The sequence below is a fragment of the Nanorana parkeri genome, unplaced genomic scaffold (genome assembly GCF_000935625.1).
Source record: "Nanorana parkeri isolate BGI_ZX_2015 unplaced genomic scaffold, ASM93562v1 scaffold792, whole genome shotgun sequence".
In the NCBI taxonomy this organism is placed as follows: Eukaryota; Metazoa; Chordata; class Amphibia; order Anura; family Dicroglossidae; genus Nanorana; species Nanorana parkeri.
The window spans coordinates 587,303-606,729 of NW_017307060.1; the positions used below are offsets into that span (position 1 = coordinate 587,303).

The window sequence follows — 19,427 nt, forward strand, 5'->3', positions numbered from 1 at the left end:
TTTTTTTACAGCAGCAGAGCCGCCGGACAATAGGAAACTATTGGGCGGAGCTAGCTGTCACTGCTAGCTCTGCACAATCGTTTTCTATTAACTTTTTTCTACTTTTTTCACTCTTTTTCTGTTCTGCTCGGTGCCTCTGAGGGACCGAGCAGAACAGCCGAGCCAAATGCCGCTCGGCGGCATTCGGCTATTCTCTCACTGCTGTTCGGGATCTTTCAGAATAGCCCGAACAACAGTGTGAAGCCTGCCGGAGGTTCGGCTCACCCGATCCAGATGTTGGATCGGCTGAGTTGAACTCCTTCTGCACTTCAGGTCAGCCGAACATGCTAAGCATGTTCGGCTGATCCGAAGCCACACGAAGCAAGCCAATGTGCGGCTGATTTCAGCCGATGTACGGCTGAAATCAGCCGTACCAGCCTGAAGTGAATAGCCGAACAGTGTTCGGCTCACTTCACTTCTGATCGATCATTCACTCGGCTGCCCTCGGCAGCTTTGTGAATAGACCCCACAATAGGAATCAACAGGAAATCCCCTCTAAAATAGTAGTCACCAAAACAAGTGATCCCATTGGAAAAATTCATATTTCTGTTCTGGTGACAGCTCTGAATTTTTCCCCACTTTCAATTTGTGAAAGTGCTCACCAGTGCACATAAAAGTGTGAATCCAAAAACTGGGGACATAGACATCAATAAAACCCTGACAAAGGTGCTAACGCTTCCCAAACCTATCCATAATTTTAAAAAATGGCTTTAGAAAATCAGTAATGTAAATGACAATACATCTTGTACACTTTTCCTTAAATAAGTGTCTTCTCCTGCAGGAGAAATTATCTACAACAAGACTGATGAAGCCGGTTGCTCTTTCTATGCTGTTTGCAATGATGTCTGTGAGGCTGAGAGATTTACAGGACCTTGCACAACCCAAGCTACTACAACAACACCAGAGACCACAACGTCACCAACAACCCATAGGCGTACTACATGTACAAAAAATGCAACTACTCCTATAACTACTCCTACAACTACTCCTACAACTACTCCTTCAACTACTCCTTCAACTACTCCTTCAACTACTCTAACCACACCAGTAGAAGGCTGTCCACCAAGAAAGGTAACTAAACTAAACCTCCTTATAACCAACCAAGTATATTTGGTTTTGGGTGATGCAGGGGGTTGATTTACTAAAGGCTATTTTTACTTAGCAAAGTGAATTTTTACTTTGCAATGACATGTTCCCTCAGCTTATCGAATTAGGTGCAGCTCTGCTGGCTTCCATAATCCAATCAAATGCAAGCAACAATCCTGTTTTTTTTTCTATTTTCCTCACTTGTTATTGGGCATTCTTTGCCAAGTGAATTTAAACCATATTCACTAAGCTAAGCAAAAATTCTGTTGCAAGGTGAACATGATCTACTCCTTTAGTAAATGAACCCAGTCTCTCAAGAGAGCCTTTGAAAGTGAGCATGCATGTCCTCTCAATGAAACATGTTACCTTGGTTAGGAGAGCTATGTGTTCCTGAAACCTTTGTTTCTTATCCGATCGCCATGCTTTTTGTGTTCCAAAAGCTTTAGTTGCTTTGGATTTTTGGTGAGCTTGCCATTTTTTCAATTGTCTGCTGCAGTACCAGCAAGGGTAGTGCACCCAACTGCACTTTGGCACTAAATGGTATGGATTGTGTACATAAAAAATGGGCCTGTTATATCCTAGCTACAGCAGGGTTATAACCTGATATACCATAACTTCTAAAGCTTATGTTTTATAGGATTAAAATGTAGGTACAGGAAAAACCTTTTTAATTTTGGATAGGAGATTTCCCTTCACTTCTTGTCCTGAAGACACAACAGGAAATGAGAGGAAATTTCCCCAAAGTGCTGGTGATTGCCAGCTTAGACTGCTGTACCCTGATCTCGTACTGTGGTGACAATACAAACATTTGGGGGGTGATTTACTAACCTAAATACAAGCACGCACTAGGTGCGTGTGATTTTTACACAGCAAAACGTATTTATCAACCAAAAAGTCTCTAAAAGCATATTTCCACTAATGCCATATATGGAAAAATCATGCACATGATGCATATATAATGCTGCTTCACAGTTTAGACAAAAATGGTTAGCTCATGCATTTACATTCCTGCATTCATCAACGCAAGCAACACAACATAGAGCTAATTTACACAACATCACCTTGCAAATTCATGCAGGGCTTTGCACAACACACCTGCTGGGTGTGTACACACTACAAAGGTGTTTAGATTCCACCCATAGATCATGCTACAGAGGTGTATACATGTTCGTGGTGTGTTTATATGGTTAGTAAATCAACCCCTTGGAGTTTCTCATTATTTTCTGTCAAATAGAAGGGTTATTTTTCCCAGTAGAGGCAAAGACAGCAATCAAAACTTTACAGAGGGTCACCACTAGCCAAAATTAAATAACATGCTGCCTTTACACATTTTAAATTTGTGATATACAGTATATAGTATATTTTGAGACATGTAAACCATTAGATTGGACTAAATGAAGCATTAGTCCCCCATGCATAAGTACATTTTCCCTACTTTATGCCTAATATTATTGGAAACTGCAGAAAAGACACATGCCCACCCAATATTCCAGCAGTCTGGTGCCTAGTTGGTATTGATCTTTCCTTCAGTTGACATGCATCCATTCCACTGCTGTGGCCTCTGCAACCTGATGTATACAGAATGATCATATATTAAAATCAGACAATAATAAACAGATTCTCTAAAAAGCCACCCAGCTCCTGCCATACTCACCTTACCTGCCGTACCTCATTCCACAGCCTGTTCCTTCCTCCTCCACAGCCAAGGTGGAAATCAGCAGTGTTGGTGACCTGTTGTAGCAGAGATATTACCTTCCTAGCCTTGTGACCTTGTTTGGGCCTAGTCATTAGCTGCTGGACCCAACACTCTCAGAGGGGAGTAGGCCACATGCTCCTCCATACCTAGAGGTGCAGGGTATTCTCGCCAGCTATAAAGGAGGAATCAACTGCAATAGAGTAACGGTCAGGTAAAAATAAGGAGGTTGGGGGATGCCCCTTGTAGAGACACTTTCACTCTCCTCTGCATGAGCAAGGTGACAGTGTATTTTTAATACTAAAAAAACTAATAACCATTTATATAATTCCTAATAACATCATATATAGCTATGTATGTGTTTGTGATATAGCATTATCAAATAAAAAAAAATTTCTCCCATTCTGTAGACCAATGAGACATGGATAAATGACAAGTGTGAACAGGTCACATGCCAAGGAAACAATATCACTATCCACAAGCCAGTGACATGCCCAGAGATCAAACCGATAAATTGTGCTAATGGCTTCCCACCAATTAAGAAAAAGAGCGCAGATGGTTGCTGTGACTACTACGAATGTCAATGTAAGTTTAATAAATGAAGAACCACCTTGACAAGTGAGCAATTAATTAATAAAACTAATTAATGGACCTGACCCTAAGTACTAACATAACATGTTTTGTTTGGAGTAGTTTGAGACATAAAGTGTATGTAAACCTATTTGGCAGATTTCCTTCACTTCCATTTCCAAAGATACAAGCAGTGAAAGGAAATATCTACAAAGAAGGGGAAATCCCCCCCCCCCCCTAGCTGTCAATGGAACAAATGTCCGCTTTGGATAACTTACCCAAGGAGGAGGTGGGAGGAGATGAGCAGAGTATTTGTACTTTGTACTGCATCACAAATGAAGCAGGCAGGGCTGACACAGCATTTAGAAATAATAACTGAAAATATGCTATGTTGTCATGTTAAAGAGAAAGCACACTATATTTCTGGCACATCAACAGTTATTTTGTTGTACTTGCAGAATTGTAAGGGAATAATACATGGGGGATGTTGATGTACTGTAGAGATGAAAAAAAAACATTTTTTTATGTCTTGTTTTAATCTAAGCAGGGCACAGATGGCAATACCTCAGCACTAAACTTGGCTGTAACCCATTAACTCTCTATTCAAGTTCTGAAAAAAATAGTTTTGGAAGAATCTATACTTTGAAATTTCTGTTTTACATGGTGCAAATGCATAATAACACAGAGGAATATCTTGCCCCCTAACAGGTGTCTGCAGTGGGTGGGGTGATCCACATTACATAACCTTTGATGGAACCTACTACACATTCTTGGACAACTGCACATATGTTCTTGTGCAGCAGATCACTCCCAAGTATGACAACTTCCGAGTCCTGGTTGACAACTATTTCTGTGATGCTGCAGATGGCTTGTCCTGTCCACAGTCTATCTTGGTCTACTATAAATCCAATGAGATTGTGTTAACACGTATGTTATACCAAGGAAGGATGAAAAACAGGGTAAGAGATACATCAATTTGTATATATGAGATGGTATTTCCAGAGTCCATTGCATTGTAGTCATGTAAGCCTTGAAAGAAACCTGCCAGGAGAGAAATTTTAGAGCTGGTGCAAATCACTGACCTGCAACAAATATGCAGGTTGGAGTTTTAACATTGCTGGTTGCATGCTTGTTTCAGATTAGCTACTCAATAGATAGTAAATAAATAATTAATATTACAGCATGAAAGTTGAACCTCTGAACAAGCTATGACAAGTCCCATTGTTCTGCTCTTACAGGTCCCCTTAATTAGTGGGTCTTATCCACTGTTGTGTGAGCGACATGTTGTTTGTGACAATTGCTTAGCAGGATACCATATTTAAAATATTTGTGTTATGTAAATCTCTGGGTTATGCATTTGTATGATGTATTAATTGCCTGCTTGGGAAATCTGTGGCTAAATTTTGCAAAAGAGCAGTAGGGGGAAGGTTTGGACAGTCAAAAGACTCCCTATAGTTCATAAAACATGGCAGCAGTAGTTTTTACTAAAATGATCACATAGCACAAGGGATAAAGTTGGTACAAATGACATCAATCATTAAGGTGTAGCTAAGGCAACATGATGTAAAAATACTGAATAACATTATATTTCTTTTATGCTTGCTACATTCTACACTTGTCTGATGTCTTTACATGAACCCCCTCAGTGTTTTACATTTCCCATTAGTATAATGTCTTGTATGGAGCCCTGTAGCAGTATACGATCCTTGTAAGATTAATGACAACCAAAATCTGTAATTATGCTGCAGATGGTGAGCTTACATATTTTAGCCAAAATACAAACTAATACCTTTTTGGGAAGTACGGTAAGTGAAAAGATGTGTATAAAAAGCATACAAGCTTAATACAATTACAGGTTGCCCTAAGAGTTGGTTTACAAGCAGTGTGCATCCCTGACTGAATTCCTTCATTTTTTTTTGCCTGATCTCTTCATGTGAAGCCGCTTCCTGTTATACACTACTCTTTAGCATAATGTCTCGTATGAAGCCCTTTTGTGTTGTGCTATTGATATAATACCCTTATATCATATTATACCAAAACCCCAAATCTGTTTTTCAGAATATCTGGCATCATTTCTGTATACAGTTTTCTTATGCAGACCATTTTTGTAAATCAGTTGCAAAGTTTCGTACCTGGGGATGCTGCCAATAACAGCACTTCCTGTTGTAGACTGACAACACTTAATAACTTCCTCATTAGCCTGCAATGCTTGCTCCTTAAGTTGGCTGTTGGGCAACATATCAGGTCTATCAGATAGGCAGCCAAAAGGAGTTCACACAACTGATAATTGTGAAGCAGTGGCTTAGCATTGTCAACATGAAGAGCTGTTGCAGCAAGGGTCTTTAGGTAAAACAATTTTGCAGCAGATTAAAAAACAATTATTTACCTAAGAAAATTGCACACAGTAAGGCCATGCACACTATAAAAATAGATTATGGGTTTACATACACTTTAAAGTTGTCCAAAATCTATAACATTTTCTGTAATTATGGTGCGCACATATTTTTAGGGCTGCTATTGTTTACAATTTTTGTGGCTCAGTTATAACCTCAAACCACGAATTAGGAACATATGATCCTCTTTTCATGTTACCACATGCCCTGTTATAATTCATTTCATGTACTGGGCTGCACAGTGAATCAGTGGTTGCTTCCAATGGGGATTATTCAGGGATGACTGTATCCTATCCTCTCCACTCTACAGATTAGGTTCAACAATGACTGGATCGTTCCTGGTTTCACCAAGGATGGCATTACCATCACCAGTGCTGGTATCAACATGAATGTGGAAATTACAGAAATAGGTGCCTTCATTTCATTCAGCGGAATGATTTTTGTAATTAAACTGCCATTTAGTAAATTTGCTTACAACACAGAAGGACAATGCGGTAAGTAAATAGCTCTTAATACTTTTTTAATTTGTAAGGGTGTGGCTTTCTGTACGGTTTTACATTATATTGATGTTAAGTGATATTATTTGGATGTTTTTTCCAACAAAGGTACTTGCTCCAACAACCAAACTGAAGACTGCCGATTGCCAAGTGGCAAGATTGTAACAGATTGCTCTGCAATGGCTCCTAAATGGAGGGTCAATACTACAACACCTGGCTGCAATAAACCACCTCCTGTAACACCAACACCACCTCCAATACCAACTCCAACACCAACTTGTCCACCTTCACAGCTATGTGAAGTTATCTTAAGCGAGTAAGTGATATTACATCTATATAATTAAAGCAAGTTACATAATTGTTCCTTTTTTGGCACTTTATATTTAAGGATGTTCCAGTCAAAATGAAAGATTAGTGAAAATCAATTATTTTTATCATAACAAATAAATAGTCAAGCAAAAGTACAAAAAAGAAGCAGCTTTATTTGCAATAGTCACCTTAAATTCTTTTGGCCATTAGATGTACCAGTCTTCCAGGCTGAATAATGGCCACCATCATTCAACCCACTACCTCAGTCCACATTACGCAAACAGAAGACTAGCATTAAGCCTAAAGCCACTGTATGACCCTTGGTGTTTCTCACATACTGAAAAACCTGTTAGTTAGTGTGAGTACTATTGTTTCTTATAGACACCAATCAGATTTAAAACTGCCTTGCAAATTAGAATTAAATTGGTAAAACAGCAAGAAGAATGAAGGTCTGCCCACCCTACATGTGAGGAAATGTGTGAACTCTAGCTGCAACAAATTGCATGGAACTTAAATAAGAGGGAAGCCATAATTGTTTAAGTCCCTTTCATTTATATTTTTAGGTTTATTTACTTTTATTTTTTTTACAATAGATGAACAATATTTTTTCAGATAAAAATTACATTAAATACAGCTTCCACTCATGACATTGCTTTACCAGAGCACTTTGAGTTTTCTTAAAGAGAGCGCAAAAGCTGTTTGTGTTCAGATTGCCTCACTCTAATTGAATCTCCATACAACCCTACTAAACATTTCAGACTGGGAATGAGAGGAAGAAGATACATCACTGATGAATATTTTCTTAAACATGACAAATACGTAGTCAAGCAAAAGTACAAAAAAAAGAAGCAGCTTTCATTTTAATTAAACTTCTCTCTTCAAAGTGTCTTTGCTGCATGCCACAAGATTATACCACCAAAGCCTTACCACGAAGGTTGTGTCTTTGATGCCTGCCGTATTAGAAATGATTCTGTACAGTGTTCCAGCTTGGAGATCTATGCTTCCCTGTGCAATGCTAATGGAATCTGTGTAGACTGGAGAGGAAAAACTGGAGGCCATTGCCGTAAGTTCTGTAACTCACTCTAGTTAAATATGGCCATATTACTATCCTTGACTTGAGTAATAGCAGAGGAAAAATAAAAACACATTCTATCTATCTATCTATCTATCTATCTATCTATCTATCTATCTATCTATCTATCTATCTATCTATCTATCTGTCTGTCTGTCTGTCTGTCTGTCTGTCTGTCTGTCTGTCTGTCTGTCTGTCTGTCTGATGTCTGTCTGTCTGTCTGTATGTCTATCTATTTATCTATCAATGTATCTATGGCTTTATTTTTTATTTTATTTTTTGCTTTTTACAATATAGCATTTAACTGTCCTGCTGGAAAGGTATACAATCCTTGTGGACCTGTGAACATTAACACCTGTGACAGCAAGTAAGAAATGTTAATAAACATAAAGCAGACTTTTTTTACAATACTGTTTCTTTACTGAAGCCTATTCATTGGTCAGCTCCCCCTTCTCATAAACAGCTAGCATCTTGTATTAGTTGGAGCACACTGTGACTACACCCATGCTGAGTATAAGGACCACAGGTATGGGGGAAAACACCTGAACAGGCAATCCTTTCCTGTCAGTCAACAGGGGGTATTGCTGCCATAATACCAAATGATAGAGGGCTCGTTATAAGGAAAGGTACTTAATCTTGCCTTGCATTATCAACTGCCTGCTTATATTATTTGTAACTACAGCAATAAAGCATTCTGCAGATCCAGCCTGTAAAAATTAAAACTTGTGACTATAGCATTATAAATTGATTAGCTTGTGGTATATAGATAAGTTCCAAATTATGCTCTATGTACAGTTAAAATGCCGTTACTTCATTCTTTTTACAGACATGTGGAAAGTATTAATACCGATAAAACTGAAGGCTGCTTCTGCCCAACAGGAAAAATGCTTTTCAATTTCTACAGTGATACTTGTGTCAAGAGCTGTGGTGAGTATGTAAATATATATTATTTAATCACTGAAACCAGTTATCAGCAACTGAAAGGACAAAGATGGCTATAAAATAGTATAAGCAGAATTCTTTAATTCAGTTAATTTTTAGGTAATAATTATGTCATGAAACTGAGTTTCCTTACTTTTTTTCAGTTTGTGTTGGTCCTGATGGAATGCCCAAATATGTAAGTTGGACTTAATCATTGAAAAACACCATATTGAAATGCCTGAAACAATATGAATATGTTAAGTTTCCTTTAAATTAGTACTTTTTTAGTTGCTCAAGGCAGGATGTATGTGAAAGTCAGATGTATTCACTTTTAGTGGCACTGGTAATTCTCAGGACACAGCTCCATGAGCAAAGCCTAAGACCTACCTTGGACTAACCCTACTTATTACTCATTCTAACCCTCCCAGTAAGCATAACACAAACTGTTAAAGCAACTCTTCTTTTAACCATAGATTATATTTCTCTCATACGCCATACTGGAATCAGCCATGTGGTTAAGAAGGTGCTGCAACATCTCCTGGTCATGTTGTATCAGATGGATAAGATATGTCTCCAGCACACCACCAAGTTTGTTTCTAAAGCCATTTATTCTTGTATCATCACATAGGACACCAACATCTTGGGACCATACAGTGATCCTTCCTCACATGCTTGTTTTTCTACATGATCATACAAGAAAAAATTGCTTTTAATGTTAAACAAGCTTGTTTGTGTGCTGCTAACATATCTCCTCCTTGCAACCGTAACACATCTTTATCTCTACCCCTCACGTGTTAACATTCCAAGTAACCCTAACGCTATCATTTGAAAATAGGTATTAGTCCCTTTGTTTAACTTTTATTGCTATCCATTGATCTCCCTGCTGGAGAGGCTCACCACTCTATTTGTCCTGTTGACCATTTGCACTGAGACAAAGGGGGTGATTTACTAACCTAAACACACGCACGCACTAGGTACGTGTGATTTTTACACAGCAAAACGTATTTATCAACCAAAAAGTCTCTAAAAGCATATTTCCACTAATGCCATATATGGAAAAATCATGCACATGATGGATATATAATGCTGCTTCACAGTTTAGACAAAAATGGTTAGCTCATGCATTTACATTCCTGCATTCATCAACGCAAGCAACACAATGTAGAGCTAATTTACACAACATCACCTTGCAATTCATGCAGGGCTTTGCACAACACACCTGCTGGGTGTGTACACATTACAAAGGTGTCTAGATTCCACCAATAGATCATGCTGGGAGGGAACACACTACAGAGGTGTATACATGTTCGTGGTGTGTTTATAAGGTTAGTAAATCAACCCCAAAATGTTAGACTTGTCAGAGCAAGAGGCAAGAGAAAATCCTCCGATGGGTATATCTCTTACTCTGATAACTTTCTAGCCTAGTAAGAGATATGAGCATAAACACTTACACACTTACTCTTACTCTGATAACTTTCTAGCCTAGTAATTCCTTTCACTTCATGTAATTTCCTGTTAAAACCTCTGATAATAGTGTTAAAAATATGTTAAAATACAGACAGCAAAAAAGTAACCTGATAAGGATAGCAGCCCTTCTATACTCAATCTAAAACTAAAAAAATAAGATATATTGGCTTTACAAACACTTTAAACTTAACCCCTACTTTGCATGCTCACCTTTTCTGTGCGGGAAATGTTTTGATTCATGAAAAGTGGAAAAAGTTGGAAGCTGATAGGTTACAATGAACAACAAAAAGTTTACCTTTGCAACACTTTTTATACATAAGATTGTGTTACAACTTCCTGCAGTAAAAGTGATACAGTAAAAAAAATAATAATATCTGTATGGGGACATCCCTATATAAAACCCATTTATTTTTTGACCCCTTGTTCACAATACCATTGGATAAACATATAGTTACAGTATATAGTTACTGCAGGCTACCTGAGATATTAGTATTACACAGGCACAGAGTAAATGTATATAGATGTCAAAAATTACCGCACTCATGGTGAACATAGAATTAAATGATCTTTTATATATAAACAGCCTGGAGAGACCTGGACTAGTGGGTGCCAGAAATGTGTCTGTGAACCAAATTCCCTCACTGTGCAGTGTGAGCAACTGTCTTGTCCTAAATTAACACCCATCTCCTGTGAAATGGAAGGCTTCATCCCTGTCACTCGGCCAAACCCAGAACAACCATGCTGTATGCAGACTGAGTGTGGTAAGTAAACATCTTACCTGTATCTTATATCAGATCTAATCGCTGATTATTCTATCTACTGCTTTATGAATGCTAATGTTTGATCTGTATGCCCATAGTATGTAACAGTACCTACTGCTTGCATGAAGAAAAGAAGTGTGCTATTGGTTTTGAAGCTATCCCTGTATTTCTGGAAGGTGACTGCTGCCCAAAATATGAGTGCAGTAAGTACTTAATTATAATTTCACAAAGTAGATATACTCAACGCTTAAAAAATAACCTGCTATTTCTCGGAACATCACAGTTGTTTTTTAATGAGATTTTTATTATTTAACCATATATGCATTTAATAAAATAGCTGCATTGAATATTTGAGAGAAATGTCCTGAGTGCACATCACCTTGTAGGAGAGCAGAGGACTTCTTACCTGCATTTGACTGCACAATATCTGAACATTGCATTAAACAATGGTTAGAAACCAGGAGTGCCCCTACAATTTTTGCTGCCTGAGGCAGGGAAAGGGGGTGGTGGCGCTGGCAGTGCATGTTACCGGGGGTGGGAGTGGGGTGCATGGTAGCTGAGCGGGATGCTGGCCCGGCATCACAGGTTCCTAAGAGCTAAGTTTTCTTTTAACTAAGATAATATTGTAACTATATTGAGTTAAACTAATTACTAATGGTTGAAGTCTATTTTACCATGTAAAAACTAATTTTAGAACCTAATTAGTAATTATTCAGAGTTGCTGTGTAAAAAAACAAAGCTGAATATATCATCACAATATGAATATACTCAAATATTCTCACATTTTACCTCAGGTGTAATGCCAGTCTGTGTTTTCCATGATGAAATTTATAAGGTAAGAAGTCTCTGGACAGCAAATATTTAAGTTTTATTGAGGAAAAACCCAGAAATGTGTTATAATGATATGGCTATAATGATATGTGTTATTAAGATATAGCAACATAAACATAAAGTATATCTAATAGTAAAACTACTTTTTTAATTAGTTATAAATAAGTAAAGGTTAAAACATTTGTTGTGTTTATTTTGTTGCTGTCTGGGAATCGCTGGGGAGATTGTTCTACACTTCCTGTCCCAGAGACACAATAGGGAGTGAGGGGAAATATCAAAAAATGTGGAGAAATCCACTTTTAGACATTTACCACTAGAACACGTTTGCCCATTGGAAGGTTTACCCTTACTTTATGTTTTGGTGAGAATTATGGTCACTAAGGAGACAGACAGAGATATAAACAGAGGTTTTAATACTTTCCCTTGTCATGCGAAGCCTTTTGCCTTTAGCTGAACTTCAGTTATGTATTGTATTGAATCATGAATTGCAAAACAGCCTGATATCCGCTTTAACCAGTTCATTCCTCTCACCTGTATATGCCTAATGGACTGGTGCATTTCTTAAGGTGCCCATACACCTTATGACAAAAGTCTTGCGATGGTCGTATGCTTATTGAAAGGTCGTACGATCTGCCCACCTTGGATGGGCAGATCGTACTTGCGATCATCGAAAGCCCGCCCCGCTGAGGGGCGGGCTTCCGATGACCGCAATGCAGAACGGGCAGTGTGCGCACACTGGCCCGCTCCGCAGCTATCGGACGAGCAGGCTAGAAACCTGCCGACAATCGTACGATTCTCGGCGGGTTTTCGAGCATGTTGGTTCGACAAAAGACGTGCAACCGTACAGTAGAAACGGTTGCACGTCTTCGTTCACACTGCTCGATTCTCGTACGAGAATCGAGCAGTGTATGGGCACCTTTACATTTAGTCCTATAAATGGCTATAGGCCTATTGTTTTACCAATAATTCATTGCACTAGAATCTTGGTACACTGTCAGCCCCCTAATTTTAACACCCAGCAGCTGTTTATAAGGTCTTGGAATGGACTTAATAACAGCTAAGAGAAGAAGGTAAGGAAGGAGTTCATTCAGGCTAGAGTTAACCAAGAGTTAATACAGAGTTAAATAGCATGTGATTGGATTATTTTAAACAAAGGAAGAGTCTTATTGAGACACTTTAATACATGAGGTCTTTTTTTTAATACGTATTACACGTATTTTCAATGAATTTATGCAAAATCATCTGATCCAGCACTATTGTAAATGTTTATACAAATAAATCTTATGCCATAATATGGAATCTAACCCATTTTTTTTATTTTGATTCATAGCCTGGACATGTAATACCTCAAGTTCCAGATTCCTGTCATGAGTGTGTATGCTCGTATGACATAGATGCATTGACCTTACTACACTCGGTGAACTGCACACCCATTTCCTGCAAAAAGGAATGCGACAAGGTTAGTCTGCAGCCTTTACAACAACAAATACAGTATAATCTTCCTATAGAGTCTCTTAATGCTTGTAATTCTCTGTTTTAGGGCTTCAAATACGTGGAGGATGAGCATGATTGCTGTGGTCACTGTGTACAGGTTGATTGTATAATGAAGATGAAAAATGATGAGATTATGATTTATCCGGTAGATACCTTTCTTTTCTTTGATGTTACTACCTTGTAGAGCAATACTAAATGAAAGCTCAACTCCAGTCAAAGCTTTTTTTTTTTTTACAAGTTTGGATAGAATGGGACATCATTGAGGGGATTTGTCTTCCCTTTCTGTTCTTGCGGACAAGAAGTGAGGGGACATTTTCCCAATAGAAATGCAGACAACAATTTGTTCATGACAGAGTATTTTAATTTTCCCTGCTCCACTGGAGAATAGTGTGTACTGCTGCCTGTGTACTTGTTGGGGAGATTTATATTATGTCTTAGCTTGTCTGACACCTTTTATATAGATATGATGTGAAGGAAACTATCCCAAATGTGGACCCAGGCAGCAACTAAATGTTGACATATATTAATAGAATGATGTTTATAAAATTGGTGTGCCAATGTTTTTACTGTTGTGGCAAACAGGCCTTGGTAAAACTAAGGTGGTCTATTAGGTACACTAGCATTTTGTAGCAGCTTCAGAATTGCTCTTCTTAAATGTTAAAAGAAAAAATTAACTGCAAATAAAAGGGAACGTCACTACCCCCTCAAATTTTTTCTTACCTCTCTTACCTTGTCTGCTGGGTTATTTTTAAAAAACATATTCACATGCCCAGCAAATTCAGCATTGCCTGGTGAAATACACCCCTGTGCTGCTGCACCCTGGGTCCCTTAATGCCTCTGTCTCTTATTACATCACCAGGGGCCTAGCTGCAACTTGATGGTTCTTCCAACTGGGCCCCCTGATGGCAGATCACAGCACATGTGCAGTGTGGAGTAGATTGTATGGTGCATGTGCACTGTGGCATAGATCATCTCGTTAGATGCAGGATGGCAGCTGTAGCTATGTCATTCTCACCTAGGGAAGAAAGGTGGAAGCTCCAGTTATTTTGTAAAATAAAAAAAGGTATTCATTAAAAAAAAGGAGGGTGAAGGAAGGGGAAGGAGCAATGTCAGACAAAGTAGCAAAGAAGTGTAAAGCTAGTGTTACAGAAATTTCCACTTATAGTTCAGCCCAGCGATTGACTTTTTGTAGATTTTGTAGCTAGCCACAGATTAACCAACTCATGTTACCCAACACAGTTGCTGATTAACATAGAACACCAGTGATAGCTCGCTGGATTGTTCAGCATTGTAATTAGGTACAATTAGTTACACTACCAAGTGCCAGAGAGAACAAGCAAAGACATTTGCAGCTGCTATGGTCTGACATAAACCCTTACTGTAATGTGCTACTATGTTTACCTTATTTTATTTGAGTTTGGTTTGCTTTTCATTTAGAATTGTTTATAACTGACATGCTGCAATACCTTATATAGCTGGAATGTGCAGATTAATTGTTGGAATTAAAACTCCTTATGCGGGGAATTCTCCCCCAAAGTATTCAGTACTTATTTGCTCATTAATTAACAGTTAGAACAGCAAATAGATTAAACCAAATGAATTATATTAACAGTTTTATCAATATTTCATCTTGCTTTCTAGTCTGGTGAGACCTGGAGCTCCTCTGATGACAACTGTACTTACCACCAATGTGTCCAGGATGCAGACCATTTAATCATCCACACCACAACCAAGGAATGTGCTGTTTCTAGTGATGAAGATTGTCCATTGGTAAGCATAACACTTTCCAAAAATAGTATATTTGTAAAGTAATTTTGATGGTTCAAAATGTTAAACAATGATTTGTTTCTCTCAGGGCTCTACTTTTGAGAAGACAAAGGGGGGTTGCTGTGGCATTTGTGTACCGGTGTCTTGCGTAATGAAACTGAAGGACAATACTACACAGATTATTCAGGTACAGCTTGATGAATAAGTGATATTTTGAATGATATTATGAATCATTTTGCTGGTACTGTTTTGAGTTCAAATTTGGATTCTGTTACTTTTAGTGTTATTTCATCCACAATATGACACATTCATGTAAGCCATTAGAAATAACAATTTCATGGAAAGAAGCAGGGACATTTGACCAGGCAATTGATACAGAAATTAGGCTTTGATTCAATACTTTAACCTGTAGTTACCGGGCTTGTTCACGCCAAGTGCGGAGCAGATGCAGAGCTTAAGAACGGATCAAAAATGCATCCAATGTATTCCAATGGTATTTTGGGCTTTAGTTCACACCACAGCATGCTCTGGAATGCACCAAAACACATGCAAACACATACAAAATGCATGCAAACACCCTTGGGACGCACTGGACTACACTTGAAAGCCCATTTTAGCCTAAGAAAAAAAATGGACCGGAACACGTCAAAAATGCGTCAAAAAACACTGCACTGCATATGCAGAAACTCATCCAGATCTGGTGCGGTGAACAAGCCCACCAGTTAAATTTCAGTCTATTAATGCCAGATCAATAAAAGCAGAATTATGATTGGTTGTTGGAAAGACTGGGCCAGGAAGAAAAAGGAGGAGCATTCACCCCCCAGGCCTGCGCTAATAACAAATATCGGGCTGGTTGACCTGGCTGAAGATGCTATATAATTCAGACTTAGATAAAAGTAGGACCTGCATTCCGTGACACGTGCTTAACATTATACAGTATAGCAACCTAACCCTGGTTCAAACCTGCATTTACACTGTCTGGCAGAGGGAGGTCTTCCAGCACTGACCTTCATTTTGGCTTTGAGATTTCATTTATCATGCCCACCAATCAATGAGACACCATGGCATACTTTAGATTCTACCTTTTCTTTAGCCCACAGAAAACTGTGCCTACCATGAAAGTACTACTTGGTTTTGCTTTCTCCCTTTTCTCCAATGGAGAAAAGGGGGAAAGGGAGAATATGTTAAACTATATAAATCATGGCATTTATAAAAGCCCTAAACTGCATTCCAGAACAAAGGCATGTAGTGGTAGGAAATGGTGTAGGGAATTGTAGTGGACCACATGAGCCAGAAAGCTAACAACTTCATGACTCTGCAAATTATATTGTACATTTTGTCGCTTGTATCTGATGTTTGTGCTTTAATTTACATAAATAATATTTTTTTCTTTAAAAAAAATATTAGCCTGGTGAAACATGGAGCCCATCCAATGAACCATGTATGAAATATAAGTGCGAAATTGTTGAGGACCAATACATCCCTGTGGAAATCCCAACACAATGCTCAGCTGAAGAGTGTCCACTGGTAGGTTTTATTTTCATTTAAAATGCACATTCCAGTCTAAATGAAAAATTAAACTTTGATACCTATGCAAGGATAATAGGTCTCCTACCGAGTAGTACCATTTTTCATCCCAACATTTCTGTACTGTATTACTCTATGCCACTTCCTTTTGTGTGGAACCTGGTAATCCTGAAATACACCTGCTGGTGATGCTGGAACACCCTTCATGCTGCTACTCCCACCCACAAAGCCTGATGTAAAATAAATACTACTACTGAGAAGTTTCTCACAGACAGTTAGATTGTAAATAATCAGTTGTAAAGAACAGTTTTCAGCTTTTTAACTAGGGAAGGGCAATAGGGGTTAAAAAAAGAGAGCAATAACATTATGTTAAAAAAATTAGCAGTATTTAAAAGGTCTTTAAGGTTTATGCAGGAGATGAAAAGTGAATTTGGTTCTACTGATGATTATATTTGACTGGCATGTCTATAGAAAATATGTAAAAAACGAAAACGTTTTTTTACAGCCACCGATCATAAATAAACCGGCTCTGAAAATTTGAATGTAATTAGTTCTGCTGGCAAAAAGGAGCTTTTTGATTTTATCTCAGCTGCTGCCTTACAAACAATGTAAATACAAAAATAAGCAAAAGCAACTTGAAAAAGCTTGAAACATCTCATGAATTGCCTAAAGACCCCTTGAGCAACTCAAAGGCAGATCAAAACAATTCAGAAGCACCAGAAGGGATACTGCATTTGACTTGCTTCTGAGTGCAGTGTACATTGTTATGTCCCACTGATCCTCTATTGAGATGTGTGTGCTTATATACGGCTGCCCCATCCTGCTCCAATTATCGCAAGATTCAATCAGCCTGTAGTGAAAAAAACACCTGGACGAATTGCGGTAATTGACCGCACGTATTTTCATTTGCGCATGAGCAGTGTTAATCAAACAAATTTTGAAACGCCAGCAACCTAGCGAAAATGGTACGATCAACTGAAGTTTTCTAACCTGCTGGATAGTCAAAATTTGATTGATTGTACAGTATTTGCAGTTGTACACTGCCCATCAACCTTACGAATATCGGACGAAAAACGCGATCGCATACGGAAATCATCCGATAATCGTAAGGTGTATAGGCACCTTTAGAGATCTAGTGCTCCACACCTTTTTTTTATACTCCACTTTATACATGTCAGCAGCCTTTTTGTTGTTAAAGTGGCAAAGTCAATTTATGGTTTATCTTACATTCAATTGTAATAACATGATTTTTTAGGGTTGTAACAAGCAGAGGGCCACACTCCAGAAATAATGATGTTTTAAATATATTTGTACTGATTCAAATACTTAATATTTCCTTCCTCACAGGGCTTCAGGTTGGAGAAGGCTGATGGGGAATGCTGTGGAAAATGTGTACAGGTGGTTTGCATAATGAAAATGAAGGACAATACTACAAAGATTTTGCAGGTACATAAGCAAGAATGACAGTTCTGGTTTTATATGTCATTTCTGGGATTCCATTGTCCATGCAGAAGCTTTCCTTTCCCTCAAGTTCTGTCCAGACATTTGGAAATGTAGAACTGCAAAACATATGTTTAAATTATATGACATGCATAGCAATTACCAAAGCCTAGAGTGGGACTCTATCTACTTTGAACAGGCCACTCTATAGCACTACAACGCTGATAATAAGATTCTAAATCTGATTTAAATGTGCAACTATGTAAAGCTGCATAAATTATTGGTGCTATATAAATAGCTGTAATACATTACAAAATTATTTGATTCTAAATAATTTTTGTGTGTATCTGAGATTTCTACTTTGTATTAACATACATAATGTTCTTTTCTTTAAAAAAATTAGTCTGGTGAAACATGGAGCACACCTGATCAACCATGTGTCAAATATGAGTGTGACATTATCGAGGGCCAGTTCGTCCCAACAGAAGTCAGAAGAGCTTGTACTATTGAAGATTGCCCACTGGTAGGTTTATTTTCCTATTAAAAGTGAATTATAGTCTAAATTATGCCTTAAATTTGAATTCTTACAGGAAGCACAACCCTCCTACTGAGTAATTCAGTTTTTCATCCAGACACTGTGATACTACACTAGTTTATTATTTCCCTATGTCTGTAATCTGTTGATCCTGGAGAGCACCTGCTGCTGATGATGGAACACATATGTTGCCTCTTCCACACAGAAATTCTGATGTAAATTAAATGCCACTAAAAGCTGCATTGGAAGCTTAATCTGCTTTTCGTTTTCATTCAAATCGGTGGGGATGCAAAAGACACTTAGAACAGGCTGAAATTTATCTCTAATGTTTATGCAATATGCCTAGTGGTAATGATCAGTTTTTAGGTTTGTAACAATGGAGGGGTATTAGGGGAAGAGAAAACATTTTTCAAAAAGATTATGAGGCCTATGCAAGAGTCTGAAAATTGAATCTGGTCATTATGATAGTTATTTTGACCAGAATGTCCATTATCCTGGAAAAAGACAACATTAATAAGATTTGTAAACATATGAAACTGTGTGCCTAGAGTGAAAAATTCTCAATAACATCTCAGTGATTATATTTGAGGCTACGGGATTGAATGTTTCCTGTTGTTGCTGTTGCAGGGCTACAAATATGAGACAACACCAGGAGAGTGCTGTGGACATTGTGTAAAGGTAGCATGTGTTATGAAAATGCCGGACAACTCTACACAAATCCTGAAGGTACAGCTGCTGTCATTGTAATTTTATACGTTTTTTTATTATAAGGAAGCAGAAAAATCACTGTCATTTTAAGATCAAATCAAGTCAATCACTTCTACATTTTTTATTTTATTAAAATAAAAAATACTGCTTTGCCGTCAATGCAATCAAATATGATGTAGAAACTGTATGGTAGACTGTCTGTTAAGAATAAATCAAGACAACTGGACTTGCTGTATTTTTATTGAAAACATTTAACTGGTCCTCTGACTAGCTTTCTCAATTCAGAATGACTTGTAGAAAAATTATCTGGGAATAAA

At 37.9% G+C, this 19,427-nt stretch overlaps 1 protein-coding gene across 1 annotated transcript in view; it reads left to right on the forward strand.

Annotated features, from left to right (window-relative positions):
* LOC108793936 (mucin-5AC-like) overlaps positions 1 to 19,427 on the forward strand; it is a 117,504-nt gene that overhangs the window by 30,126 nt on the left and 67,951 nt on the right. Inside the window, exons 33-50 of the mRNA XM_018564897.1 lie at positions 821 to 886; positions 972 to 1,110; positions 2,972 to 3,021; positions 3,229 to 3,403; positions 4,097 to 4,347; positions 6,092 to 6,275; positions 6,387 to 6,594; positions 8,486 to 8,586; positions 8,745 to 8,776; positions 10,697 to 10,808; positions 11,603 to 11,643; positions 12,970 to 13,098; positions 13,180 to 13,278; positions 14,775 to 14,903; positions 14,989 to 15,087; positions 17,775 to 17,873; positions 18,271 to 18,390; positions 19,030 to 19,128. Coding sequence (XP_018420399.1) covers positions 821 to 886; positions 972 to 1,110; positions 2,972 to 3,021; positions 3,229 to 3,403; positions 4,097 to 4,347; positions 6,092 to 6,275; positions 6,387 to 6,594; positions 8,486 to 8,586; positions 8,745 to 8,776; positions 10,697 to 10,808; positions 11,603 to 11,643; positions 12,970 to 13,098; positions 13,180 to 13,278; positions 14,775 to 14,903; positions 14,989 to 15,087; positions 17,775 to 17,873; positions 18,271 to 18,390; positions 19,030 to 19,128 — 2,133 coding nt within the window. The remainder of the gene's footprint in view (positions 1 to 820; positions 887 to 971; positions 1,111 to 2,971; positions 3,022 to 3,228; positions 3,404 to 4,096; positions 4,348 to 6,091; positions 6,276 to 6,386; positions 6,595 to 8,485; positions 8,587 to 8,744; positions 8,777 to 10,696; positions 10,809 to 11,602; positions 11,644 to 12,969; positions 13,099 to 13,179; positions 13,279 to 14,774; positions 14,904 to 14,988; positions 15,088 to 17,774; positions 17,874 to 18,270; positions 18,391 to 19,029; positions 19,129 to 19,427) is intronic.